The sequence below is a fragment of the Leucoraja erinacea genome, chromosome 4, assembly GCF_028641065.1.
Source record: "Leucoraja erinacea ecotype New England chromosome 4, Leri_hhj_1, whole genome shotgun sequence".
Classification (NCBI taxonomy): domain Eukaryota; kingdom Metazoa; phylum Chordata; class Chondrichthyes; order Rajiformes; family Rajidae; genus Leucoraja; species Leucoraja erinaceus.
The window spans coordinates 86219149-86244345 of record NC_073380.1 but is presented as its reverse complement, the minus strand read 5'-3'; the positions used below and the strand labels follow the sequence as shown (position 1 = coordinate 86244345).

The following is a 25197-nucleotide window of genomic DNA, read 5'->3' as shown; positions in this document are numbered from 1 at the left end:
CAGTTTATTTTTAAATGATAAAATTGAACCTGCCTCCACCACTTCCACTGGAAGCTCATTCCACACAGCTACCACTCTCTGAGTAAAGAAGTTCCCCCTCATGTTACCACTAAACTTTTGTCCCTTAATTCTCAAATCATGTCCTCTTGTTTGAATCTTCCCTACTCCCAATGGAAAAAGCTTATCCACGTCAACTCTATCTATCCCTCTCATAATTTTAAAGACTTCTATCAAGTCCCCCCTTAACCTTCTGCGCTCCAAAGAATAAAGACCTAACTTATAACCATATATAACCATATAACTTGTTCAACCTTTCTCTGTAACTTAGGTGCTGAAACCCAGGCAACATTCTAGTAAATCTCCTCTGTACTCTCTCTATTTTGTTGACATCTTTCCTATAATTTGACGACCAAAATTGTACACCATACTCCAGAATTGGCCTCACCAATGCCTTGTACAATTTTAACATTACATCCCAACTTCTATACTCAATGCTCTGATTTATAAAGGCCAGCACACCAAAATCTTTCTTTACCACCCTATCTACAAGAGATTCCACCTTCAGGGAACTATGTAGTTATTCCTAGATCCCTCTGTTCAACTGCATTCCTCAATTCGCTACCATTTACTATGTACGTCCTATTTTGATTTGTCCTGCCAAGATGTAGCACCTCACACTTATCAGCATTAAACTCCATCTGCCATCTTCCAGCCCACTCTTCCAAATGGCCGAATGTGCAAACTCACATAGACAACTCCCAAGGCCTGGATTGAACCAAGGTCGCTGGAACATGAGGCAACGATTCCACCAGCTGTCACCATTAATGACTTGTGCAGAGTGCGCCGTGGCTGAGTTTGTTACCTGCTGATACTTTCATCCTGAGAATGTATGGCGTCATCAGCACCACCAATCGGTAGCATCAGCACACTCTTCTGCGTTGTTTGTTGCAGGGCCCTGGCAATGGGAATTGTTCCTCCTTCTCGGATCAGCTCTGCTTCCACTCCAAATACTTGGATACAACAAATGGAAAAGGGAGCAATATGAGCAGGTGAAATGCTTCTGATTCCCATCCTGAAATGTGCTTTCTTCCCCCACGATCAATACTGAATTGCATTTATACATGTGAATTCAATACAAAGATCTGGACCGTTTCAATATACGAAATCCTCATCATCCGCTGACGTACAATACATAGATCCGTGTACTCATGACATCGGCCGTGCATTACTGGGGATGTTAGTAAACATTGTGGGTCCCCTGTAGTGGCCAGTGGATCCTGTGGACAATGATAATGGATTGCATTTATGTTTTGTGCTGGGAAGTGATGAAGTATCAATGGTCGGCGTGTGGCCAGAGCGGGGTCAGGAACACCTGGGCAGGTTTGTTGCAGGAGCCTGTGTCCAGAATGCTTGAGCTAAAAACAAACTGCTGGTGGATCTCAAAAGGTCAGGCAGTACCTGTAGGAACAGTGGGATGGTCGCTGTTTTGGGTCAAGATTTTGGATCAGTTCCAACGCCGAAACATCAAGCATTCCTGTACCTCCACAGATGTTGCCTGACCTGCTGAGCTCCTCCAGAATCTGCCATCTCTTGTCTCCAAAGTGCTTGCCTGTTTCAGCTAGCTTTGACAAGTAAAACTTACTTAGAAGTTTCTTAGAAGTTGCAAAGAGTCAAGAGTGCTCATTAGGCAAAAGAAGTCCAATCAGTCTGAAGAAGAGTCTCGACCCGAAACGTCGCCCATTCCTTCTCTGAGAGAGAGATACTGCCTGACCCGCTGAGTTACTCCAGCATTTTGTATCTACCTTTTTAAACCAGCATCTGCAGTTCTTTCTTACACATTCCTTGTTATTAATCGTACAGAGTTTCTGCTGTGCATTGTCACATTTTGCTATGATAAGTGTCAAGTTCACTCCCAGTTCTCCTCCACTAAGGTACTGCATTTGGGGCATAATTGAGACAGGATAATGCACGTAATTATTTTTAACAGCTTTACCATAGTGATGAATGAATGAATGAATGAATGTTTATTGACTAAGTATTCACATACAAGGAATTTGCCTTGGTGCTCCGCCCGCAAGTGACAACATGACATACAGTGACAGTTAGGAATGACACATAAAGCATTGAACATTAATAATAAAACATTATTGATTAAACATGTGAATTAAATAAAATACCAGAGCAAAAGGAGGCTACAGATTTTAGGTTATTGAGTAGAGCTACTACTCGTGGAAAAAAGGTTGTTTTTATGTCTGGCTGTGACAAATTTGACAGTCCGGAGTCGCCTTCCAGAGAGAAGTGATTCAAAGAGCTTGTGGCCAGGGTGAGAGGGTTCAGAGATGATCTTGCCCACTCGCTTCCTGGCCCTTGCAGTGTACAGTTCATCAATGGAGGGAAGGTTGCAGCCAATAACCTTCTCTGCTGATCGGACGATTCGCTGCAGCCTCCGGATGTCGTGCTTGGTGGCTGAGCCAAACCAGACCATGATGGAGAAGGTGAGGACAGACTCTACGATGGCCGTATAGAATTGGACCATCATTGCCTGTGGCAGATTGTGCTTCCTCAGCAGCCGCAGGAAGTACACACTCTGTTGTGCCTTTTTGACTGTGGAGTAGATGGTGGCCCCCCCATTTGAGGTCCTTGGGGATGATGGTTCCCAAGAACTTAAATGACTCCACAGATGTGAGTGTGGTGTTGATGGTGACTGGGAGGAGGGGAGGGGGAGCTCTCCTAAAGTCAACAATCAATTCCACTGTCTTGACCATTTGCACATTTAAGGTAATGAAATATTCCAAGACATGGTGTGTAGAAAGGAACTGCACATGCTTGTTTATACCAAAGATAGTCGCAAAGTGCTGGAGTAACTCAGCAAGTCAGGTAGCATCTCCGAAGAATAAGGATGTGACGTTTCGGGTGGGGACAATTCTTCAGACTGAAAGTAGAGGGGAGGGAACTAGAGATAAGAAAAGACCAGAAAAAAGCAGCGGTGGCAACTGAGGACCAAGGAACGGTGGAGCCCCAAATGGCCCATTGTTGGCTGAGGAAGAGATGATAATGAAAGGATACAAGGATGCAAACAGTGGAAGTAGTAGGATGACTAGGGTGGGGAGAGGAAATGTTTGAAGAATTGGAACCAAAGATCCTATAGCAAGCAAGATAGATCACTCGACGAAAAAGACGTAGTACGGTCATGGGCAGATTCATAGGTAAATTTCGGCCCCATTTCCGTAACCGGCTTCCGTCTCCGCATCAAAGATCCCATAGCGGAGCAAAGATACTAGTGCGGAGACGGAAGCCAGTTACGGAAACATCCTCGTAAAAATAAAAGTTCTTTGTGCAAAATCTTCTCCTCATTTTCAGAATTATAATTTATGAACACAAACTGTTCCCCTGCAACGTTGATTACACTGCGAGTCGGGTCGGGTCGGGTTGGGTCGGGTTACTGAAATGGATGAAAAAAAGGCCCACGTTCCGCTCGGTTGCGTACTACACGTCAGCCCATTGCATTTAGCAGGAGTGGTCTATCTTGCTCCTCTATAGGATCTTTGCATGGAACTGTTTGAAGTGTGGTCACTGTCATTAGCAATAGTCAATTAGCAAGATCCCACATCAATAATGTGATGAAGACTATCCGCACGTTTAGTGTTTTAGTTGAAGGAAATACATTGACTGGAACTCTAGGGACACGATCCCTGCCCTTCCCCAAATAATGTCGTGGAATTTTTCACATCCACCTGAGAGAGAACTCACTGAACTCACATTTAAAAACTACTCCTCTGGCAATGCAACATTCACTCAGTACTGCACTGGGAGTTTCAGCCCAGTAACTGCATCAGCTATTTTGATTCAGCGGTTGTACATCAGCTTTTAACAATGTTGGTTAAGGGGATAAAACATTGAAAAGACTCTTGTTGTTTGACAAATATTATCGTGAGATCTTTTACTTTCAAGAGATTATTTGAAGTTATACTTGAGTCTCACTTCTTCATTTATCCTCTTGTGACCTGCATTGGACCACAATATTCACTAACCTCTGCGGATGGCCCTTCGCCCAGCAACGTACTGCTTGTCAGTGACATCAGCTACCCAGGCTTTCGATCCACCATTAAAGAAAACTTGAAGCTTGTTGGGACTTCTGAGTTCAGCAAATACTTGGTTGAGATATGCAGTAACCTATAAAAAATCAGGCTAAATTAGCACTGGCAATTCCATTTGCGCAAACATCCAGAAATCAACACAGCAAATATTATTTACAATTATTCTCTTCATCAAATCAGGTAGATACACAAAGCACGAAAAGCACGCACAGATTAACATTAAATAAATGAGCATAGGTATTCATTGATGGAGGGAAATTGGAAATTTACAGGTTGAAAAAGCAGGGACTGAAAATTGGAAAAGTTATGTAAAGATAGTATGGATGTTTGAGTATGGTTTCTATTCTAGTCTCCTCATTGCAATAAGCAAAATGAAACCATGGGAGAAGGTACAAGAAAGACTTACAAAGATAACACCAAAACTGAATGGTTATAACAAAAAGGAAAGAGTGAAAAGGCTGGCTTCTTTGTTCCTTTTAAGATGAAACTGAGAAAAAATATTAGACAGGGGTTTTGTGGGTTTGAGAGTGGTGGAGCAAACTGGAAAACTGTTCAAGGAAGGAGGAAGACAGAAACCAGTAAGATATAGGCCTGCCGGTTTAACATTGGGAAATCCATCATTAAGGAGGAAACAGCAGAGCATTTAGAAAGTCATAAGACAGTCAAGCAGAGACAACATGACTTAAATGAAAGGGAAGTTCTGTTTAACAAAATTGTTAGAATTCTTTGAAGATGTAACAATCAGAATGGCTAAGGGAGATACATTAGTTGTATTGCATTTGGATTTCCAGAAATCATTCCATTAGTGCCACACATCAGGATATTGAACAAAGCAGGAGTGCACAAGATGAGTGGTTATATATTAGCATGGGAAGGGAATAGCTGACGGAAACCAGAATTGGTGTTAACAGGTCATCTTTGGATTGGCAACTAGTAACTGGTGGGTGTTCATGGATCAGCACAAAGGTCTCAATGTATATTGGTAACTTGCATGGAGAGGTGGGAAATATGGGATTATCTATTTGGAAGGAAGAATAAAAAAAACAAGTTCTTATTTAAATGGAGTGAAACTGCACAACGTTGGAGTAGAGAGTGATTTGGAAGTGTTGAATCATTAAACACAAAAATTCAACATCCCAACACAACAAGTAATTAGGAAAGATGGTGGAATGATGGCCTTTATCACAAGGGGCATGGAGCATGAAAGTAGGGAAGTTTAAATGTAGCGTTACATGACACCGACAAGATTACACTTGGTTATAGTGTACGACATGGTCTCCATATTTAAAGAAGGATATGTTACATTGTAGCCAGTGCAGTGAAGGGTCTCTAGGTTGTTCCTGAGATGAAGGAGTTAACATTTAGGAGGCAGGTGGGACAAGTTTGACCAAGCACTTAAGTTTGACCATTCTTGAAGGGATATATCAATTGAATATGCCTATATGTCTTTAATGATCTTGGTGAGATGCCTCGCCCCTGCTGCCCAACCCCTTCACACGCCCCTGCTGCCACACGCACACATACACACACGCCCCTGCTGCCCACACACACACACACGCTCTTGCTGCCCACACACACGCCCCTGCTGCCCACACACACACACACACGCATACACACATGCCCCTGCTGCCCAACACACAAACACACACACACACAAACACACACACACACACACACAACCACACACACACACACACAACACACACACACATATGCATACACATACACATACACACACACACACATACACACCACACACACACACACACACACACACACACACACACACACACACACACACACACACACATACACATACACACACACACACACACACACACACACACACACACACACACACACACACACACACACACACACACACACACACACACCCACCCACACACACCACACACACCCACACACACACCACACACACACACACACACACACAAGTCTAAAGCACCAGCCTGTCCATGAAGCTGGTCTTCTTGAGATGAAGAGATCTGGTGTCCAATTCTGAGTCCATACCTGGGAAATTTCAGAACAGAATATGTCTTATGCATCAACATTCGCTCATGTTTTCTTCCTTTCTTCACTCTCTGCTCTTTCTCCTCTTTCACTCTCCCTCTCTTTCATCCATCCTTTCCCACACAGGTTGAGAAAGTTCTCTTGCGCAAAACTGCTGAAGGTTAATCAAGTTTCAATCCAAGCACAGCATTTACCTGACGGTTTACCACGTTGGGATCCATGTTGGGGACTAAACGAATGGAGAACTTTCCCGTCACTTTTGCAGGGATAACAGTTTTGGCACCAGGGCCCGAGAAAGCTCCTTCAATTCCGTGAATCGACAATGCCGGATATCTCCACCGGTGTAGAAGTATGTCCTCCTAATATCACAACATCCAAGTATTCACAGAAAACCTCGTATTGCACTTTAAATAAGCTCGCTGCCTGTGCAGCAGGTTTGGTTACTTCAACAACAGAATGCATTAATACAGGATCTTTAATGCAATGAAACACTCCAAGGGCTTGACATAAGCGAACATGAAATGGCACTAAGCAGCACACGGAGATATTAAAGATGGGCACCAAAAGCTTGGTCATAGGTTACAATATAATAAGGAGCATCATAAAGGGGTAAGTAGAGGCAGGGAGGAGCAGAGGGAATTCCACAACTTGGGACCTTGGCATCTAGAGATACAGCCATCAATGGTCGGAAAGTTAAAATCTGGAATGTGCAGAATTCTAGGTGTGCATAACAAAATCTGAGGGGTGGAGGATACTGAGAGGCATGGAAAAGGACTATGGAGGGGTTTGATAACAAGGTTAACACATTTAAAATGGAGCTGCTGCAGGAATGTAGTAGGTGCATACAAGTCTGCATCATGGATGATCAGCCATGATCATATCGAATGGCGGTGCAGGCTCGAAGGGCCGAATAGCCTACTCCTGCACCTATTTTCTATGTTTCTAAGTCTGACTTGAATTTAAAGCTACTCTAATAAGTCTTAAGATAAAAATTATAACAAAGAATAATTTCCAGGTTGGTGGCAGACTGCCCTAAGCTTAACCTGCACAGTAGATGAGATAAATTTGTGGGGGAGGAGCTTCAGGCATTTTTAGGAGCTGATGTGTGTTCTTAAGAATGTGGTCAAGAAAGATTTGAAAGAACTTGTATTGTTACTGTGGTGTAGAAGCGGATAGAAATTGGGAGCAAGAGAGAGCCATTCAACCCTTCAGGCATGTTATCCCATTAACTTCAACCATGGCTGATCCTCTATTCTACCACCATAATCCCATTGTCTCCACATATCCCTTGATGCCATTTGTATCTGGAAATCTACCTGTCTCCTTCTTGGCTATATTCAGTGACTTGGTCTCCTTAGCATATTGTGTCAAATAATTCTACAGATTCACCACCTTGGAGTGAAGGAATATTTTCCTAATTTCAGCACCAAGTGTCTTAAACTCTATCCTGAGACTGCGGGGGTCACATGTTTAAAATTCCCCAGCTTAGGGTAGGATCCTCGCTGTATCCAATCTGTCGAGCTGTCAAAATTGCATATATTTCAATGAGATTCCTCCTCATTCTTTTGAATTCATTATAGTTAACCCAATCCCCAAAAACCATTCCAGCAGCCCAGGCATCTGTCCGGTGATTCTTTGTTGAAATCTCTTCTAAGAAGTGCATCCTTGTTTAGATACAGATATTAAAACTGCTCACTGTACTCCAGGTCTGGACTCACCAATGCCCTGTATAATTGGAGTAACAAACCTTGCTCCTCATTTACTAAAAACATAATGATGGTTTTACTTCTGCAGAATACTAAAGATCGGCATGTCTCCAACGCCTCTTCCCAACATCTACAGATGCAGAGATCTGTTGGAATGTATCACAGCTAGGTTTAGCAACAACTCTGCCCAAGACTATGAGAAATGGCAGAGAATTGTGAATATAGCCCAGCCCATCAACAGAACAGCCTCCCCCATAATCGACTCCATCTACACTTCACTCAGCCTCGGAATAGCGGCCAATAAAATCAAGGACTATTTAAACATCAGTTATTTTCTCTTTCCCCCACTCCCATTAGGCAGAAGATACAAAGCCTGAATATACAAAGCCCCCCCCCCCCCCCCCCCCCCCCCCCCCACACTTCATAGATGTATTGGTTTGTAGGTTAATTGGGCTTGGTAAATTGTAAAAATTGTCCCAAGTCTGTAGGATAGTGTTAGCGTACACGATGATGCTGATCATAGAAACATAGAAAATAAGTGCAGGAGTAGGCCATTCGGCCCTTCGAGCCTGCACCGCCATTCAATATGATCATGGCTGATCATCCGCTCAGTATCCTGTACCTGCCTTCTCTCCATACCCCCTGATCCCGTTAGCCACAAGGGCCACATCTAACTCCCTCTTAAATATAGCCAATGAACTGGTCTCAACTACCTTCTGTGGCAGAGAATTCCAGAGATTCACCACTCTCTGTGTGAAAAATGTTTTTCTCATCTTGGCCCTAAAAGATTTCCCCCTTATCCTTAAACTGTGACCCCTTGTTCTGGACTTCCCTAACATCGGGAACAATCTTCCTGCATCTAGCCTGTCCAACCCCTTAAGAATTTTGTAACTTTCTATAAGATCCCCTCGCAATCTTCTAAATTCTAGCGAGTACAAGCCGAGGCTATCCAGTCTTTCTTCATATGAAAGTCCTGACAACAGCGCAGACTCAGTGGGCCAAAGGGCTTCTTTCCACAATGTATCTCTAGAGTCTAAATCAGATTCAGTCTATTGTCAGTGTACGGTACCCAATCCCATCAAATCTCTATCATTGTAATTGCACTGTCCATCATTGGCAAGTCTATTATCAATGTACCTTAGCTTCATAGCGGAGTCTTGAGGCACCAATACTATCCTTGAAGTGTTCAGGATTAAATTCGATTGCTTTGTACAAGAGAAGCTCCTCGCTGGTAAGGGGCACAACATCCGCATCGATGTCAGGAATCAGGATGTGACCGGTTGAATTCACAAGGCTGCCTGCAATTGAATGAACAGGTTAGGGCTGCACTTGGATGTTAGTCTGAGCCATGAGCACAAACCAGGTGTGAGAGTCACAAATTGTTTTCCCTCCTGGGATTTGATTCCATTGACTTTAGCGATACAAAATGTGTGGAGGTGATCACAACCAACAGCCAATAGGCAAAACCTAAGACGTTGTCTCCGTTATTCTCTCTCAGCGGATGCTGACTGACTGCTGGGTGTTTCCAGCGGAGTTTGATTTTGTTTCAGAAATGCAGTATCTCCAGTTGTTTAAATTTTCACCTCTCTCTCCCCCTCCCACCCCAACACAGAAAAATTACGCACACATAATTACACATGGAGTGCAAGCCTGTCTCAACCAGTGCATAAAATAAAAGAGTACAAATCTCATGTATAAATGTATAAAACCTTGGCTGGGACAAATCTTGAGTATTACATGCCTCATGAAAGGAAGGACACAATTGCACTGGAGAGAATGCAGAACAGATTCAGCAGAGTGTTGCCTGGGATGGAGCAGATAAGTTATGATGAAAGACTGGACAGGATTAGTTTGTTCTCAAGGAGTGGAGGAGGCTGTGGACCTGATGGATGCAAACAATGTTATGATGGGGCATAGATAGGGTGAATGGTAAACATTTCCTCATGACAAAAACGTCAAAAATTGGAAGCACAGTGTTAAGGTGTAATAGGAACAGAGAGGATCTGAGGAATATTTTTACGTGAGGATGGCAGCCAATTTGAACACTCTGCCTGAGAAAGTGTTGGACGCAGGAATTCTCACAACATTTAAAATGTATCTGGACAAGCACTTGAAGCATTCTTTCTTAAGTTTCCTGACAAAACGTCTTCAGCATGTGTGTGTGTGTGTGAACGGAAAGAGCTCCAATTGGCATCCAGTGTTGAGTGGTACACCTCATGGCACAGTACTTGGCCCACACATATTTTTTCTTTACATAAATGACATCCATGAAAAAGTTGCAAGTACGACCAGACTATTCGCTGATGATTGTTTGCTGTACCGTCCAATTAAGTCAGCTGATGATGAAGATGCTCTCCAAAAGGATCTCGATACTATGGTTGAGTGGTCACAACAATGGGGCATGCAGTTCAACCCTTCCAAATGTGAAACTATGCGTGTCACCAGAAAGAGGAATCCAGGCGAAACATCTTACAATATACTTGGTGCCACCCTTGAAGAATCCAAACAAACCAAGTATCTTGGCATCAAATTGCAGAATGATCTGTGTTGGAATGGTCAGACTCATCATGCAACGGTGAAAGCAACAGGTGTCCTAAACTTTCTGAGGCGCAACTTTCATCATTGTTCAACTTCTGTCAAGGAGAAGCTATACTTCACCCTCGTTAGACCTCATTTGGACTACGCAGTTGCAGCATGGGACCCATACACAAATAAAAACATTTCTTCCATCGAACGTGTCCAAAGACAGGCAGCTCGATTTGTTACTAACACCTATGAGAGAGAAGCGAGTGTCACCAAACTTCTGAATTCTCTGGGGTGGAACCCTCTCCGAGACAGACGTGAAGGTCACCGTTTGACCTGTTTTTACAAAATGTTAAATGGTCAGCTTGACATAGACTACAAGACCTACACCAAACCCAAACCAATTAGGAGCAGACGAGGGCATTCAATCCAATTTGTGATCCCAGCTACAAAGACAGATGTGTACAGCAATTCGTTCTTCCCCCGCACAATTAAAGCATGGAATAATCTCTACCCAACTATAGTTACCCAACCAGATGCAACTAATTTTAAAGTAGCTCTTTCTTCCCAATAACCCTTTCTGGCTTAGGCCCTCCCTTCACCACCTCCAGTTTAAATTCCATTTGGAATATTTTGGAGGACCAAGAAACCAAGAACCATAGAAGGTTATAGACCAAATGCGGACAAATAGGATTAGTGTAGAGTACTTGATGATCAATCAGCATGGGCGATGGGCTGAAGAGTCTATTCCTGTGCTGTATCACTAGGGCAGTCACTTTACTTAACAGTGAATAACTTGTTTACATTGTTTCTTAACTTTGCATATTTTCAACTTTGCATAGATCTCGCCTGTGCTCTTCTAATTAAGCCCTTTCAGAATGGTATAATTTGAATCAATCTGTATGACATCCCAAACACAGTGGCAGTACACACCTGTAGCATGCGATGCCCAAAGATGAAGATAGGAGGGTGGCAAGGTGGCGCAACTGGTAGAGTTGCTGTCTCACAGCGTCAGAGACCCGGGTTTGATCCTGAATTTGGGTTTGCACATTCTCCCTGGGACCTCGTGGGTTTCCTTTGGGTGCATCGGTTTCCTCCCACAACCCAAGACATGTGGGGTTGTAGGTAATCTATAAAATTGCCCCTAGTGTGTGAGTGGATGAGAGTGGACTAGAGTGAATGGGTGATTGATAGTCAGAATGCCCCAAAGGGCCTGTTTTTATGCCACATCTCTAAAAATCTAAACAGATCTGCAAACAATATTTAACGTAAACCTCCGCCTCCTTGAGCTAGAAGACGTTTCACCTTGTTATTATTATACCCGGTTGCCAGCATTCAGCTGACATATATTCTCCTCCCCAAAAAGGTTAAGTTCTAATCTATCTTTAGTCCAAATTTAGACTAAATTTGAACTAACAATGGATTGGTCTTTCCACATCTCCACTCTTTCCAAGTCTAAGGAATTCCAAGTCGTTCCCACATTGATCTGCAGCTGCCACAGTATTGCTCTCAAGTGTGGGGAATGATACGGCCACAGGTTATGTCATTTCCTCACTGCTATCTGTGAACCTCTCTCTATTTTTCTCTCCCTGCTAAGAACACATTTTAAAGCACAACAATGCATAAATCCGGTCTTACCGAGGAGGGCAATGAGGTCATTCATTGCCTCATGTATCACCCCCCCGTAGAGTCCAGAGTGCAAATCTTGTTTTGCGCATTGTACCTGTGTTTCAAAACAAAATGCAGAGGTGAGATTTATCTGCAGCAGGATCTCTGCTGATAACAGTGAAAAATTATATTACAATTGAAGGAGGCAAAAGTAGGGGAACACAAATATGCTGGAGAAACTCAGCGGGTGCAGCAGCATCTATGGAGCGAAGGAAATAGGCAATGTTTCGGGCCGAAACCCTTCTTCAGACTGACCGGGGGCGGGGGTGGGCGGGGACAAGAAAGGAAAAAGAAGGAGGAGCCCGAAGGCTGGGGGATGGGAGGAGACAGCAGGGGGACTGAGGAAGGGGTGGAGACAGCAAGGACTAACAAAATTCATGCCCCCAGGATGCAGACTCCCCAAACGGAATATGGGGTGCTGTTCCTCCAATTTCCGGTGCTGCTCGCAGTGGCCATGGAGGAGACCCAGGACAGAGAGGTCGGAGACGGAGTGGGAGGGGGAGTAGAAGTGCTGAGCCACCGGGAGGTCAGCTTAAGAACGTTGGCTGGCATTGGGAGAGCAATGAAGAGAAGTGCAAGGATGCTGTAGGGTCAGCAGAATGGAGGTATCTGATCTCCATCTGAGGCACCACAAGAATGGAGGTACCTTTCCAACACTTGATGCCCGTGGGATTGGGAGATGCATCACTTTGTTCTGTCGATGGTAATCACTGGGGCTACAGTGGAGGTGCATGTATATATAAGATGATCGGAAGATACTTAAAGGTGAAGAAGGGAAAACAGTTGACACTCCAAGATGAGAAGCCATTGTAGTTTGGCTTGGATCGTGATGATGGAGATTTGAAATTCTGGAATATGAGAAGCCATTGGGCCACACCAATATCTCCAACGAGTGGAAACTAATCAAAACGCAAAGAAAATAACTTTCGGATTATTGCCCAAAAAACGTTCAAGAACATTTCAGTTAATTAGCTGACAGCAAGATCTATGATAAGATAAGATGAAGGTGCAGGTTGGTACGTGACAAATAGTATTCATATTATAAGTGCCAGCCAACAAATGCCCCTACTGGAGAGAATTTGACCACTCTCTACATTATAATGACTGCTTATTACACAAGAGGATGGGTACCTGGAATGCACTGCCTTTGGATGGTCTTGGATACAAGAATGGTGCTTTTAGATCTACGCATGAACATGCAGGTGATGAGGGGGATATGGAGCACGTGCAGGCAGAAGGCATTAGTTTAAGTAGGCATTATGGTGGACACAGACATCATACGTTGAAGGGCCTGTTACTGTTATATGTTCTATGTTTAGGGACCACACAGAGGCACAGCAGTAGAACTGCTGCTTTACAGCACCAGAGACTATGGGTTCTGTCTGTATGGAGTTTTTACATTCTCCCTGTGACCGCTTTGGTAGCAAAAGCAGGAAGACAGATTATTATCTAAATGGTGTCAAGTTGGGGAAAAAGGGAAGTCCAAAGGGATCTGGGGGTCCTTGTTCATCGGTCAATGAAACAAAGCATGCAGGTACAGCAGGCTGTGAAGAAAACGAATGGCATATTGGCCTTCATAACAAGAGGAGTTGAGTATAGGAACAAAGAGGTCTTTCTGCAGTTGTACAGGGCCCTAGTGAGACCACACCTGGAGTATTGTGCGCAGTTTTGGTCCCCTAATTTGAGGAAGGACATTCTTGCTCTTGAGGGAGCGCAGCGTAGGTTTACAAGGTTAATTCCTGGGATGGCGGGACTGTCATGTGCTGAGAGAATGGAGCGGCTGGGTTTGTATACTTTGGAGTTTAGAAGAATGAGAGGGGATCTTATTGAAACATATAAGATATGGGGAGATGGCAGGAATAGGGTACTGATTGTGGATGATCAGCCATGATCACATTGAATGGCGGTGCTGGCTCGAAGGGGCGAATGGCCCACTCCTGCACTTATTGTCTATTGTCACACGAGTTTTCTCCGGGTGCTCCAGTTTCCTCGCACATCCCAAAGACGTGCAGGTTTGTAGGTTAACACAAAAAGCTGGCGTAACTCAATGGGTCAGGCAGCATCTCTGGAGAAAAGGAATAGGTGACATTTCTGGGTGAGACCCTTCTTCAGTTGCAGTTCTTCAGGCTGAAAAATGGTCTTGACCCAAAACGTCACCTTTTCCTTTTCTCCAGAGTTGCTGTCTGACTCACTGAGTTACTCCAGCTTTTTGTGTCTGTCTTCGGTTTAAACCAGCATCTGCAGTTCCTTCCAACACAGGTTTGTAGGTTAATTGGCTTCGGTAAATCAAAATTGTAAATTGTCCCTAGTGTGTAGAATAGCGCTAGTGTATGGGGTGATCGTTGGTTGGTGCGAACTCAGTGGGCCAAAGGGCCTATTTTCCCGCTGTTTCTCTGAAGTTTAACAGATTCTCCTAATATCCACATTGTGGTCAGTTCATAAATACTGCAGCTACAAGATCAGATGGGAGACAATGAGCTTTCTGCAAGGATGTTGGTGTTATAATGTGCGCACTCTGAGCTTGCCTGGATGACTGCAAGTCCAGCAACACTCAAGCTCAACACCATCCAGAAGTCCAACAATACGTTCACTCCTTCCTCCGCACACCCCATGGTTGCCGTGTACAGCCCACAAAAATACGCTGTTTCCCAATCCCACCCACATTCCTGTGCCGGAAATACATTGTTGGTGCTTCATCATTGTCGAGCCTTAATCCTGGAATCCCCTCTCCAACAGCACTGTTGGAGCACCTTCACCTGAAGGACTGCAAGGAGTCAAGAAGGTAGCTTACTACCAGATGCCCAGGAGCAATTTTACAGAGGAAATAATTGCCCAGTGTCACCCACATTCCACCCTCTAAATTCAAAACAAAATCTTAGCATTGACAGCTTCTAAACATCAAACCAATGTTCTGTCCTTGGGATCAGGTTGTTAATTTGACTCAGTACCTCTACAAAGAAATAGCAGTTTCCTCGAGTACCATAAGTCAGGACTGGTTTTGAGCTGAGCCACCCACTATCCGATATTACGATGTAGTCCACATTGGAAAAAAAGGTTGCATTTCTCTCAATCAAGAGTTTCTCCAGCCCCTTTGATCCAGATTCCTCCATAGCTTCAAAAATAAACTTCAAATTCACTGGCAGTTCCTGAAAGAAAAGCAGAATTACAGGAGTGAACAAATAATACTCAATACCTGCAAGTCCTGCTCCATAGTACACTGCGTCACACTAATCCCCAATGGTCTTCCCAACACCCTCAGCATTTTCCAATGATCACAAATAGTTTTTTACATCCGTTACCTTTGGCTATTCTGCAGGAGCCTTATGGTTTTGGGGTTTGTACCATCAGTTTTCACAACTCATAGCAAAAGGATTTGAGTATAGGGGCAGGGAGGTTCTACTGCAGATGTACAGGGTCTTGGTGAGAACACACCTGGAGTATTGCGTACAGTTTTGGTCTCCGAATCTGAGGAAAGACATTCTTGCCATAGAGGGAGTGCAGAGAAGGTTCACCAGACTGATTCCTGGGATGTCAGGACTTTCATATGAAGAAAGACTGGATAGACTCGGCTTGTACGCGCTAGAATTTAGAAGATTGAGGGGGGGATCTTATAGAAATGTACACAATTCTTAAGGGGTTGGACAGGAAGATTGTTCCTGATGTTGGGGAATTCCAGAACAAGGGGTCACAGTTTAAGGATAAGGGGGAAATCTTTTAGGACCGAGATGACAAAAACATTTTTTACACAGAGAGTGGCGAATCTGTGGAATTCTCTGCCACAGAAGGTAGTTGAGGCCAATTCATTGGCTATATTTAAGAGGGAGTTAGATGTGGCCCTTGTGGCTAAAGGGATCAGGGGGTATGGAGAGAAGCAGGTACAGGATACTGAGTTGGATGATCAGCCATGATCATATTGAATGGCGGTGCAGGCTCGAAGGGCTGAATGGCCTACTCCTGCACCTATTTTCTCTGTTTCTATGTTTCTAACTGGCCTCCAATCTGGGTGTCTCAGCTTAATACAGATCAATAAATCTGAAATGCTAATCGTTACTATGAACCAAAAAGTGTCCCTAGTGTGTCACGGGAGTGCACCCCCAAAGTGTGAAAACATAAACCCTAATGTGAATGGATGAGCAATAATAGCGTGGATTTACCTTTGGATGAATTCTGGATGTTTCCATGTTTGTATCTCTGAAAAAATCATTCTGGTACAACTCATAGCAAAAGCTGAAATAATTTTCCTGGGAGAAGCCAAATATATTAGTGCAGGTCTGAAAGGGTTTGGTGAGACCACAATCTGGAGTATTGCCTCTTTGTGTTCCGAAGCAGGTCAACAATTAATCCCATAGCACAAGGGCTTGCAGAGAATCGATGCTCATCATGTTACTGATTCCACCAACGCATGACAGTGACTATTCCTAACAGTGAAGATCAACTGAAAGGACTCGACTGAATACGACGCTAGAATTTAGTTCTTTTGAGGATGTCAGTGAGAGTAAATTTATCACAATGCTTAAGGGGGTTGGACAGAAGATTGTTCCCGATGTTGGTTAGTACAGAACCCTCCATCACAGTTGGGACAAAGACCCAAATCTTTTAGGACCGAGATGACTCCACATTTTTGAGATTTGTAGTGAAAAAAAAAATGGATGTAGTTAAAGTGCACATTGTCAGATTTTATTGACGGCCATTTTTATACATCTAGGTTTCACCCTTTAAGGGTTATAGGGGTGTTTTTAAAAAGTCCCCCCCCCCCCCCCATTTCAGGGCACCATAATGTTTGTGACACATGGCTTCACAGGCATTTGTAATTGCTCAGGCTCGTGTTTGAATGGCCTCCTCCTGCAGGTATAAGAGAGCTCTCAGTTTCTAGTGTTTCACCACTGGCCTCCAATCTGGGTTTCTCAGCTTAATACAGATCAATAAATCTGAAATGCTAATCGTTACTATGAACCAAAAAGTGTCCCTAGTGTGTCCGGGAGTGCACCGCGAAAGTGTGAAAACATAAAGCTAATGTGAATGGATGAGCAATAATCAGCGTGGATTGGGGCATGGATGAAACATGGATGTTTCCATGCTGTATCTCTGAAAAAATATTCTGGTACGGGGGGGGGCAGGGGGGAAACTGTTTAAATTTTCCTGTGAGAAGACCCGACTTTTTCCCTGTCAGGTCTCGGCTGTCGTAACAATCTGCCTAGCACCGTGTTAAGTAAGCAGGTCAACAACCTGAACGACCCGGGGGCTTGAGAAGTCGATGCTGCGGAGCTAGATATCTCCACCAACGCAAGGACTCACCATCTTAACAGTGGGTGATCAAGTGCTCGGAGCGTGGACTGAAGCGGACTTTCCTCGCTGCTGCGACTCGACTCAGATGGGCCCGGAGGCTCCATTTATCGCAGCCGAAGGTCCGGTGGAATTATCGGGAGCTCGCGGGTCTGGGATGAGAGAGAGAGACCGCTTCCCGGAGCATTTCCCGCAACGCGACTTCTCCAGCCGGTGTCACGGGGTTGGAACAACCCGGACCGGGACAGTACATCACCCACCGTTCACCATCGCCCGGGGGGGTTCCAACCTTGGACTTGAGATTTGTGGGACCGGGAAAAATCAAAAATCACATGTGGTTAAAGTGCACAATTGTCAGACCGGGAGCGGGGCCGTAAATCGCCCCGCGCGGCCTAAAATGGCCGTGGGACTCATCATCGCCCGCCTGGGGCTTGGACATCGGGAGAGACACGGAGAACAGGGGAGAGAAAAGACTTGCCTTCCATCACAGTGGCTTCACTGTGATGGATGTTTGTGTGAATTTAATTATGTGTATGTCTGTAAGACAGTGTCTTTGTTTGTATGGCTGTGGAAACAACATTTCGTTTGAGTCTCACTGGGGCTCAAATGATAATAAATTTGTATTGTATTGTATTGTATTGTACAAGACTGAGAAACAAGAATAAAACTGTTCGAGACATCAGCCAAACCTTAGGCTTAGCAAAATCAACTGTTTGGAACATCACTAAGAAGAAAGAGAGCACTGGTGAGCTTACTAATCGCAAAGGGACTGGCAGACCCACAGCTTATTACAGAAGAATTCTCTCTATAATAAGGAAAAATCCCCAAACACCTGTCCGACACATCAGAAACACTCTTCAGGACTCAGGTGTGGATTTGTCAATGACGGCCAAAATTTTTTGTGCCTTCCACCAAAGTGATGAATGCTGTGGTGGATGTTTATGTTACATGTTGTGTCCTGTTTATGCATTTTATTATTTTGTTAACCCATCTTTATGCTTTGTATGGAACTGATTTTTAAATTATGTAAAGCACTTTGGGGTCAATGAAAATTGACTATAAATGTGCTATATAAATAAACTTATTATTATATTATTATTATTACTGTCCGCTGAAGACTTCATGAACAGAAATAAAGAGGCTACACTGCAAGATGTAAAAAACTGATTAGCTGCAAAAATAGGATGGCCAGGTTACAGTTTGCCAAGAAATACTTAAAAGAGCAATCACAGTTCTGGAAAAAGGTCTTGTGAACAGATGAGATAAAGATTAACTTATAGTTGATGGCAAGAGCAAAGTGATGGAGGAGAGAAGGAACTGCCCAAGATCCAAAGCATACCACCTCATCTGTGAAACACGGTGGTGGGGGTGTTATGGCCTGGGCATGTATGGCTGCTGAAGGTAATGGCTGACCTATCTCCATTGATGATACAACTGCTTATGTCCGTAGCTTAATGAATTCTGAAGTGTATAGACACATCCTATCTGCTCAAGTTCAAACAAATGCCTCAAAACTCATTGGCCAGCGGTTCATTCTACAACAAGACAATGATCCCAAACATACTGCTAAAGCAACAAAGGAGTTTTTCAAAGATAAAAAATGGTCAATTCTTGTGTGGCCAATTGAACATGCCTTTTATATGATGATGAGAAAGCTGAAGGGAACTAGTCCCCAAAACAAGCATAAGTTAAAGATGGCTGCAATACAGGCGTGGCAGAGCATCACCAGAGAAGACACCCAGCAGCTGGTGATGTCCATGAATCACAGACTTGAAGCAGTCATTGCATGCAAAGGATATGCAACAAAATACTAAACATGACTACTTTCATTTACATGACATTGCTGTGTCCCAAACATTATGGTGCCCTGAAATGCGGGGGGGGATACTATGTATAAACACTGCTGTAATTTCTACATGGTTAAACCAAAATATATAAAAATGGCTTTTATTAAAATCTGACAATGTGCACTTTAACCACGTGATTTTTTTCTATTACAAATCTCAAATTGTCGAGCACAGAGGCAAATGAATAATTGATGGGTCTTTGTCCCAAACATTATGGCGGTCACTGTATAATACCGCCATAACACCACTATGTCCTACACACCACTATGTCCATTTGCCTGCATTTAGCCTGTATTATTCAAAACCTTCCCTATCCATGTACATGTCTAAATACCTTATAAACTCTGCAATTGTCCCCAATTCTACCACTTTCTCTGGCAGCTCGCTCCACATGCCAACCATCCTGTATGTGAAAATGTCGCCCCTCGGGTCGGCTTTAAATGTTTCCCCTTCCACCCTAAACCTATGGCTATTAGCACCCCACCCCCACCCCCCACCCCCAGGTTCAAGTCACACGCCAGAGAGCTGAGCACAGAAATCAAGAATTGACTCTTGCCTATGTGAGATGCTGATGAAGGGCTGCACTGTTGGAAGTGCTGTCTTCCAGATGAAATATTACACTCAAGCCCCAGCTGCCCGCTCATTAGGTTGCAAAACTTTATCGGCTATAAAACACTGAACACTAAAATTCCAAGAAACCACTAAATCACTAAAATTCCAAGCTCACCAATGCCTCTACTTCCTTAGAAGGCGTCGGAGGTTCGGCATGGCCCCAACAACTCTCACCAATTTCTACAGATGCACTGTTGAAAACATTTTATCGGGATGCATCACAGCATGGTTTGGGAACAGCTCCATCCAAGACCACAATAAATTGCAGAGAATTGTGGACACAGCCCTGACCATCACACAAACTGAACTCCCTTCCATTGACTTTATTTATACCTCACGCTGCCTCGGCAAGGCCACCAGCATAATCAAGGATGAGTCTCACCCTGGCCACTCCCTCTTCTCCCCTCTGCCATCAAGCAAAAGAAAATGAAGTGTGAAAACGCACACCTCCAGATTCAGGCACAGTTTATTCCCAGCTGTTATCAGGCAACTGAATCATCCAACCACAACTAGAGAGCAGTCCTGAACTACTATCTACCTCATTGGAGACCCTCAGACTATCTTTGATTGGACTTTACCGAGTTTTTCATGCACTAAATGTTATTCACATTATTCTCTTTATCATGTATCTGTACACCGTTGATTGGTCGATTGTAATCATGTATCGTCTTTCTGCTGACTGGTTAACACGCAACAAAGGTTTTTCACTGTACCTCAGTACACGTGATAATAAACTAACCTCAAACACAAAACCCCAAAACTCCCTTACATTCCCTGATTTCCTTTGGCTCACTTGTGGCTGTCTGGATCCTACCTTTGGAATTCTACACTTTCTTTGAGATGTAACGTGAACAATTTTGGTTTTCTATTCTCAAATCTTCAGGTTGAGATTGCGTCTATTAATGCTGTCATGTTCACTGGAACATCTTTACTTTTCATCTGTAAGTTCATTTCTACGGCGCAAGCCGTTTACGTGGGAGCTACCTACTTGTTTCAGTTTCTGAAATGCTTCAATTGCATGAAGCCAAGCCAGAACTGGCCCCTTGTCATCCGAGGCACCACGGCCGTAAAGTTTACCTGCAAGCAGTGAGGAAAAATATATCAAAAGGCAAGAAACATAATTTCACTCCCTAAACAGTGTCAATTAACGGATGAAACACAATTAAGAAAACCAACTTGATGGAGCACATTTAAGATTTACTGTGTTGTTATCCAATAATATCACACTTATCCAGTAATATTTCACACTTATCCAATAATATTTCACATAGTTTAAGCCATTAAATGGCCAGGTCAAGTTTATTATCATTATTATCATATTCAGTGAGTACCCTGAAGGAGGGTTTTGGCCCGAAACGTTGCCTATCTCCTTTGCTCCATAGATGCTGCTGCACCCGCTGACTTTCTCCAGCAATTTTTGTGTACCTTCGATTTTCCAGCATCTTCAGTTCCTTCTTAAACACCTGTACAAGGATGCTGAGTGGAAGAGGTTATTTGACCTGTCAGGGACAAATTGGCAGCAATCCATGAGGGAGTGTGCCTTTCATGGGACATTGGAGGATGACTATTAGGACAGCTAACATGTACAAGGTTTTAAAGGAGGAGAGCGATTGAAGTATAGAGCATTTTAAGGAGAGCATGTCAGAATTGATGGGACGGATACCAAAGGTAGAGTGATTATAGTTGGGACACAGAGCAGCACTGCCTCAACCTTAGAACAAGGACATGCATTAGACAACATTGGTTGGATTTTGGAGGAATGCGCAGGTGCAGCTGGTGGGACACACCATTACTGCAGGTTATGCAACATTTTCAATGTTCATTTGGAGGGGGTGGAGGTGATTCCCTGCTGGATATCCCACCCCCATAAACCCTCCTTTCCCGGTCACTCTCATAGAAACATAGAAAATGGGTGCAGGAGTAGGCAATTCGGCCCTTCGAGCCTGCACCGCCATTCAATATGATCATGGCTGATCATCCAACTCAGTATCCCGTACCTGCCTTCTCTCCATACCCCCTGATTCCTTTAGCCACAAGGGCCACATCTAACTCCCTCTTAAATACAGCCAATGAACTGGCCTCAACTACCTTCTGTGGCAGAGAATTCCACAGATTCACCACTCTCTGTGTGAAAAATGTTTTTCTCATCTCGGTCCCCTTTATCCTTAAACTGTGACCCCTTGTTCTGGACTTCCCCAACATCGGGAACAATCTTCCTGCATCTAGCCTGTCCAACCCCTTAAGAATTTTGTAACCTCCTTCCATGAGCCCCTGTTGGGGACGGTTATAGGATTGGAAGAGACCATGGAGATAGAGATGGGGGGAGCTCGGTCTGGGAGTCAGAAACAAGAGTGACAATTCTTCAATCAAAGTGCTGTAGGTCAAAGATTTGGGCCGAGATTTTCTGAAAAGAACTCTTGGCGGGGCATGGTGTGAATTAGGTGACCAACAGTCATTGCAGGAATATGGTTGTAATTATCTCCAGTAAAGCAAAAAGGACAATAACATAAATTTATCTGGAAGGAAACTGAGAATATACCGCATGGAGACCCAATTTTCAGTGTAGAGGTTTGCAGAGGCCTGATACTGACCATCTCGTTCAGTCAACACATATGGGTCAGTTGTCCACCCATCCTCAAGTCTTGCAGCTTGAACATCAAGATGTCCATATATACAGATGGTCGCTTTATTTGGATCCATTCCCAATTCACCCAAAAGCACAGGTGGCAAGGGAATGGTTCTTCCATCGGTAAGCTATGGAAAGGATGGACAAAACATTACAACAACCTCTGGCAAAGATTGCAAATATTCACTGGTAAAGTTGTCTAAAAGTAAAGTTATCTTTCAAGTTTTGAATGAAACGCTGCCTTTTCTGACCACTTAAGTCCAGAATCAAATTTCCACCTGTCCTGGCAACGAAGATTTAAATCAAAAGGGCAACAACCTTACACCAGCGACACCTCCTTCCTTGAGGAGCTTAATCACTTCTATGGCCGCTTCGACAGGGACAATCTAGAGACAGCCATCAAGGCTGTGCTACCTGCCGATCACCAACCCATCACACTCACCCCCTACGACGTGTACGTGGCACTGTGTAGGACTAATGCACGTAAAGCTGCTGGCCCTGACGGCATCCCCGGGCGCGTGCTCAGGGCCTATGCTGCGCAGCTGACAGACGTCTGGACTGACATCTTCAACCTGTCACTTGCACAAGCAGTTGTCCCCACGTGCCTTAAAAACCACGTCCATCGTGCCGGTGCCAAAACACTCCACTGCGGCAAGCCTCAACGACTTCCGCCCAGTTGCACTTACCCCCATCATCACCAAGTGCTTCGAGAGGCTGGTCCTGGCACACCTCAAAAGCTGCCTACCCCCCACATTGGATCCCTATCAGTTTGCCTACCGCAAGAACAGGAGTACGGAGGATGCCATCTCAACGGCACTTCACTCCGCCCTCTCCCACCTCGACAACAGAGACACTTACGTAAGAATGCTGTTCATCGATTACAGCTCAGCATTCAACACCATTATACCCTCTAAACTGATCACCAAACTCGGTAACTTGGGCATCGACCCCTCCCTCTGCAACTGGATACTGGACTTTCTAACCAACAGACCCAAGTCTGTTAGGTTAGACAAACACACCTCTTCAACCCTCACCCTGAACACCGACGTTCCACAGGGCTGTGTGCTGAGCCCCCTTCTCCACTCCCTCTTCACCTATGACTGCACACCTGTACATGGTACTAACACCATCATCAAGTATGCAGATGATACAACAGTGATTGACCTCATCAGCAACAACGATGAGTCGGCCTATAGGGAGGAGGTCCAGCACTTAGCAGCATGGTGCGCTGACAACAACCTGGCCCTTAACTCCAAGAAGACCAAGGAGCTCATTGTAGACTTCTGGAAGTCTAGGGGCGGCACGCACACCCCCATCCACATTAACGGGAGGGAGGTGGAACGTGTTTCTAGCTTCAGGTTCCTGGGGGTCAACATCTCCGATGACCTCTCTTGGACCCACAATACCTCAACTCTGGTCAAGAAGGCTCACCAGCGTCTCTTCTTCCTGAGGAGACTGAAGAAGGTCCACCTGTCTCCTCAGATCCTGGTGAACTTCTACCGCTGCACCATCGAGAGCATCCTTACCAACTGTATCACAGTATGGTATGGCAACTGCTCTGTCTCCGACCGGAAGGCATTGCAGAGGTTGGTGAAAATTGCCCAACGCATCACCGGTTCCTCGCTCCCCTCCATTGAGTCTGTCCAAAGCAAGCGTTGTCTGCGGAGGGCGCTCAGCATCGCCAAGGACTGCTCTCACCTCAACCATGGACTGTTTACCCTCCTTCCATCCGGGAGGCGCTACAGGTCTCTCCGTTGCCGAACCAGCAGGTCCAGGAATTGCTTCTTCTCTGCGGCTGTTACATTACTCAACAACGTACCTCGGTGACTGCTAATCCTTAAATCTATAGCCCTCTAGTGTTCACTGAAAAAGACAGTGTCTATTAACCTTCTTTATGCCCCTCATGATTTAAAAAAATTCTACTTGGTCACCCTTTTGCCTCATGCATAATGGTCAAGCCTCTTGTTCTAGCTCAAGTTCCCCAGACCCAGTAACTTCCTCATTAATCTATTTGGCATCCGTTCCTGTTTAATGACTTCCTTCCTTTAGCAAATTGGCATTGTCGCAGCCTACCAACCTTTCTCTTGCATGTGCTCCATCTATCTTTTTTATCCCCCTGAAATACAGATATAGTTGATTTACATCCACTGGAGCATGTTGTGTTAGTGTGTTGTGTGTCAACAATCCTGGTCCATCACACAAATGAGCATCACACAAACACCCCACCGCAGCTCCCATCAACTTCATCTGCATTTCACTCTCTCTGGTGTGTAGCCAACTTAATCAAGAACTCTCCCCCCCCGACATTCTCTCTTCTCCCCTCTCCCGTCGGACAGAAGATACAACAGTTTGATATCACCAGATTCAAGAATAGCTTCTTCCCCGATGTTATCAAACCCTTGAACCTCTCAGGTGCATTCGCAATCTTCCAACCTACCTTGTTGTGACCCTTGCACTATTTTATTTTATCTGTACTTTCTCTGTAGCTGTCAAACTATATCCTGCACTCTGATTCCTTTCTACCTGTTGCATGTATTTATGATGGTATGATTGCATTCGAGTATGGTATGATTTGCCTGTTTAGCCTGCAAAATAATGTTTTTCATTTATCTCGGTACACATGACAATAATAAACCAATCCAACACCAGTCGCATGCGGGCCTGGAGTTACATATAGCCCGCAGCTGGTGAGGAGAGCAGATTTTATTACCACCAGTCATTGGCAGCTGTCATGAACATTTCCAACAATCCACATACTGGATCTTTATAAAAATGGTGCACTCAGCAATGGGATTAGAGAGAGT

The 25197-nt window shown here is 44.3% G+C and overlaps 1 protein-coding gene across 1 annotated transcript in view; it reads right to left on the bottom strand.

Annotated features, from left to right (window-relative positions):
* Positions 1 to 25197, bottom strand: part of cndp2 (carnosine dipeptidase 2) — a 39890-nt gene that overhangs the window by 2644 nt on the left and 12049 nt on the right. Inside the window, exons 5-12 of the mRNA XM_055634747.1 lie at positions 22359 to 22521; positions 20756 to 20844; positions 14974 to 15171; positions 11996 to 12080; positions 8972 to 9132; positions 6323 to 6487; positions 4032 to 4173; positions 863 to 1010 (exon numbers count right to left, since the gene is read on the bottom strand). Of these exons, the coding sequence (XP_055490722.1) occupies positions 863 to 1010; positions 4032 to 4173; positions 6323 to 6487; positions 8972 to 9132; positions 11996 to 12080; positions 14974 to 15171; positions 20756 to 20844; positions 22359 to 22521 (1151 nt within the window). The remainder of the gene's footprint in view (positions 1 to 862; positions 1011 to 4031; positions 4174 to 6322; positions 6488 to 8971; positions 9133 to 11995; positions 12081 to 14973; positions 15172 to 20755; positions 20845 to 22358; positions 22522 to 25197) is intronic.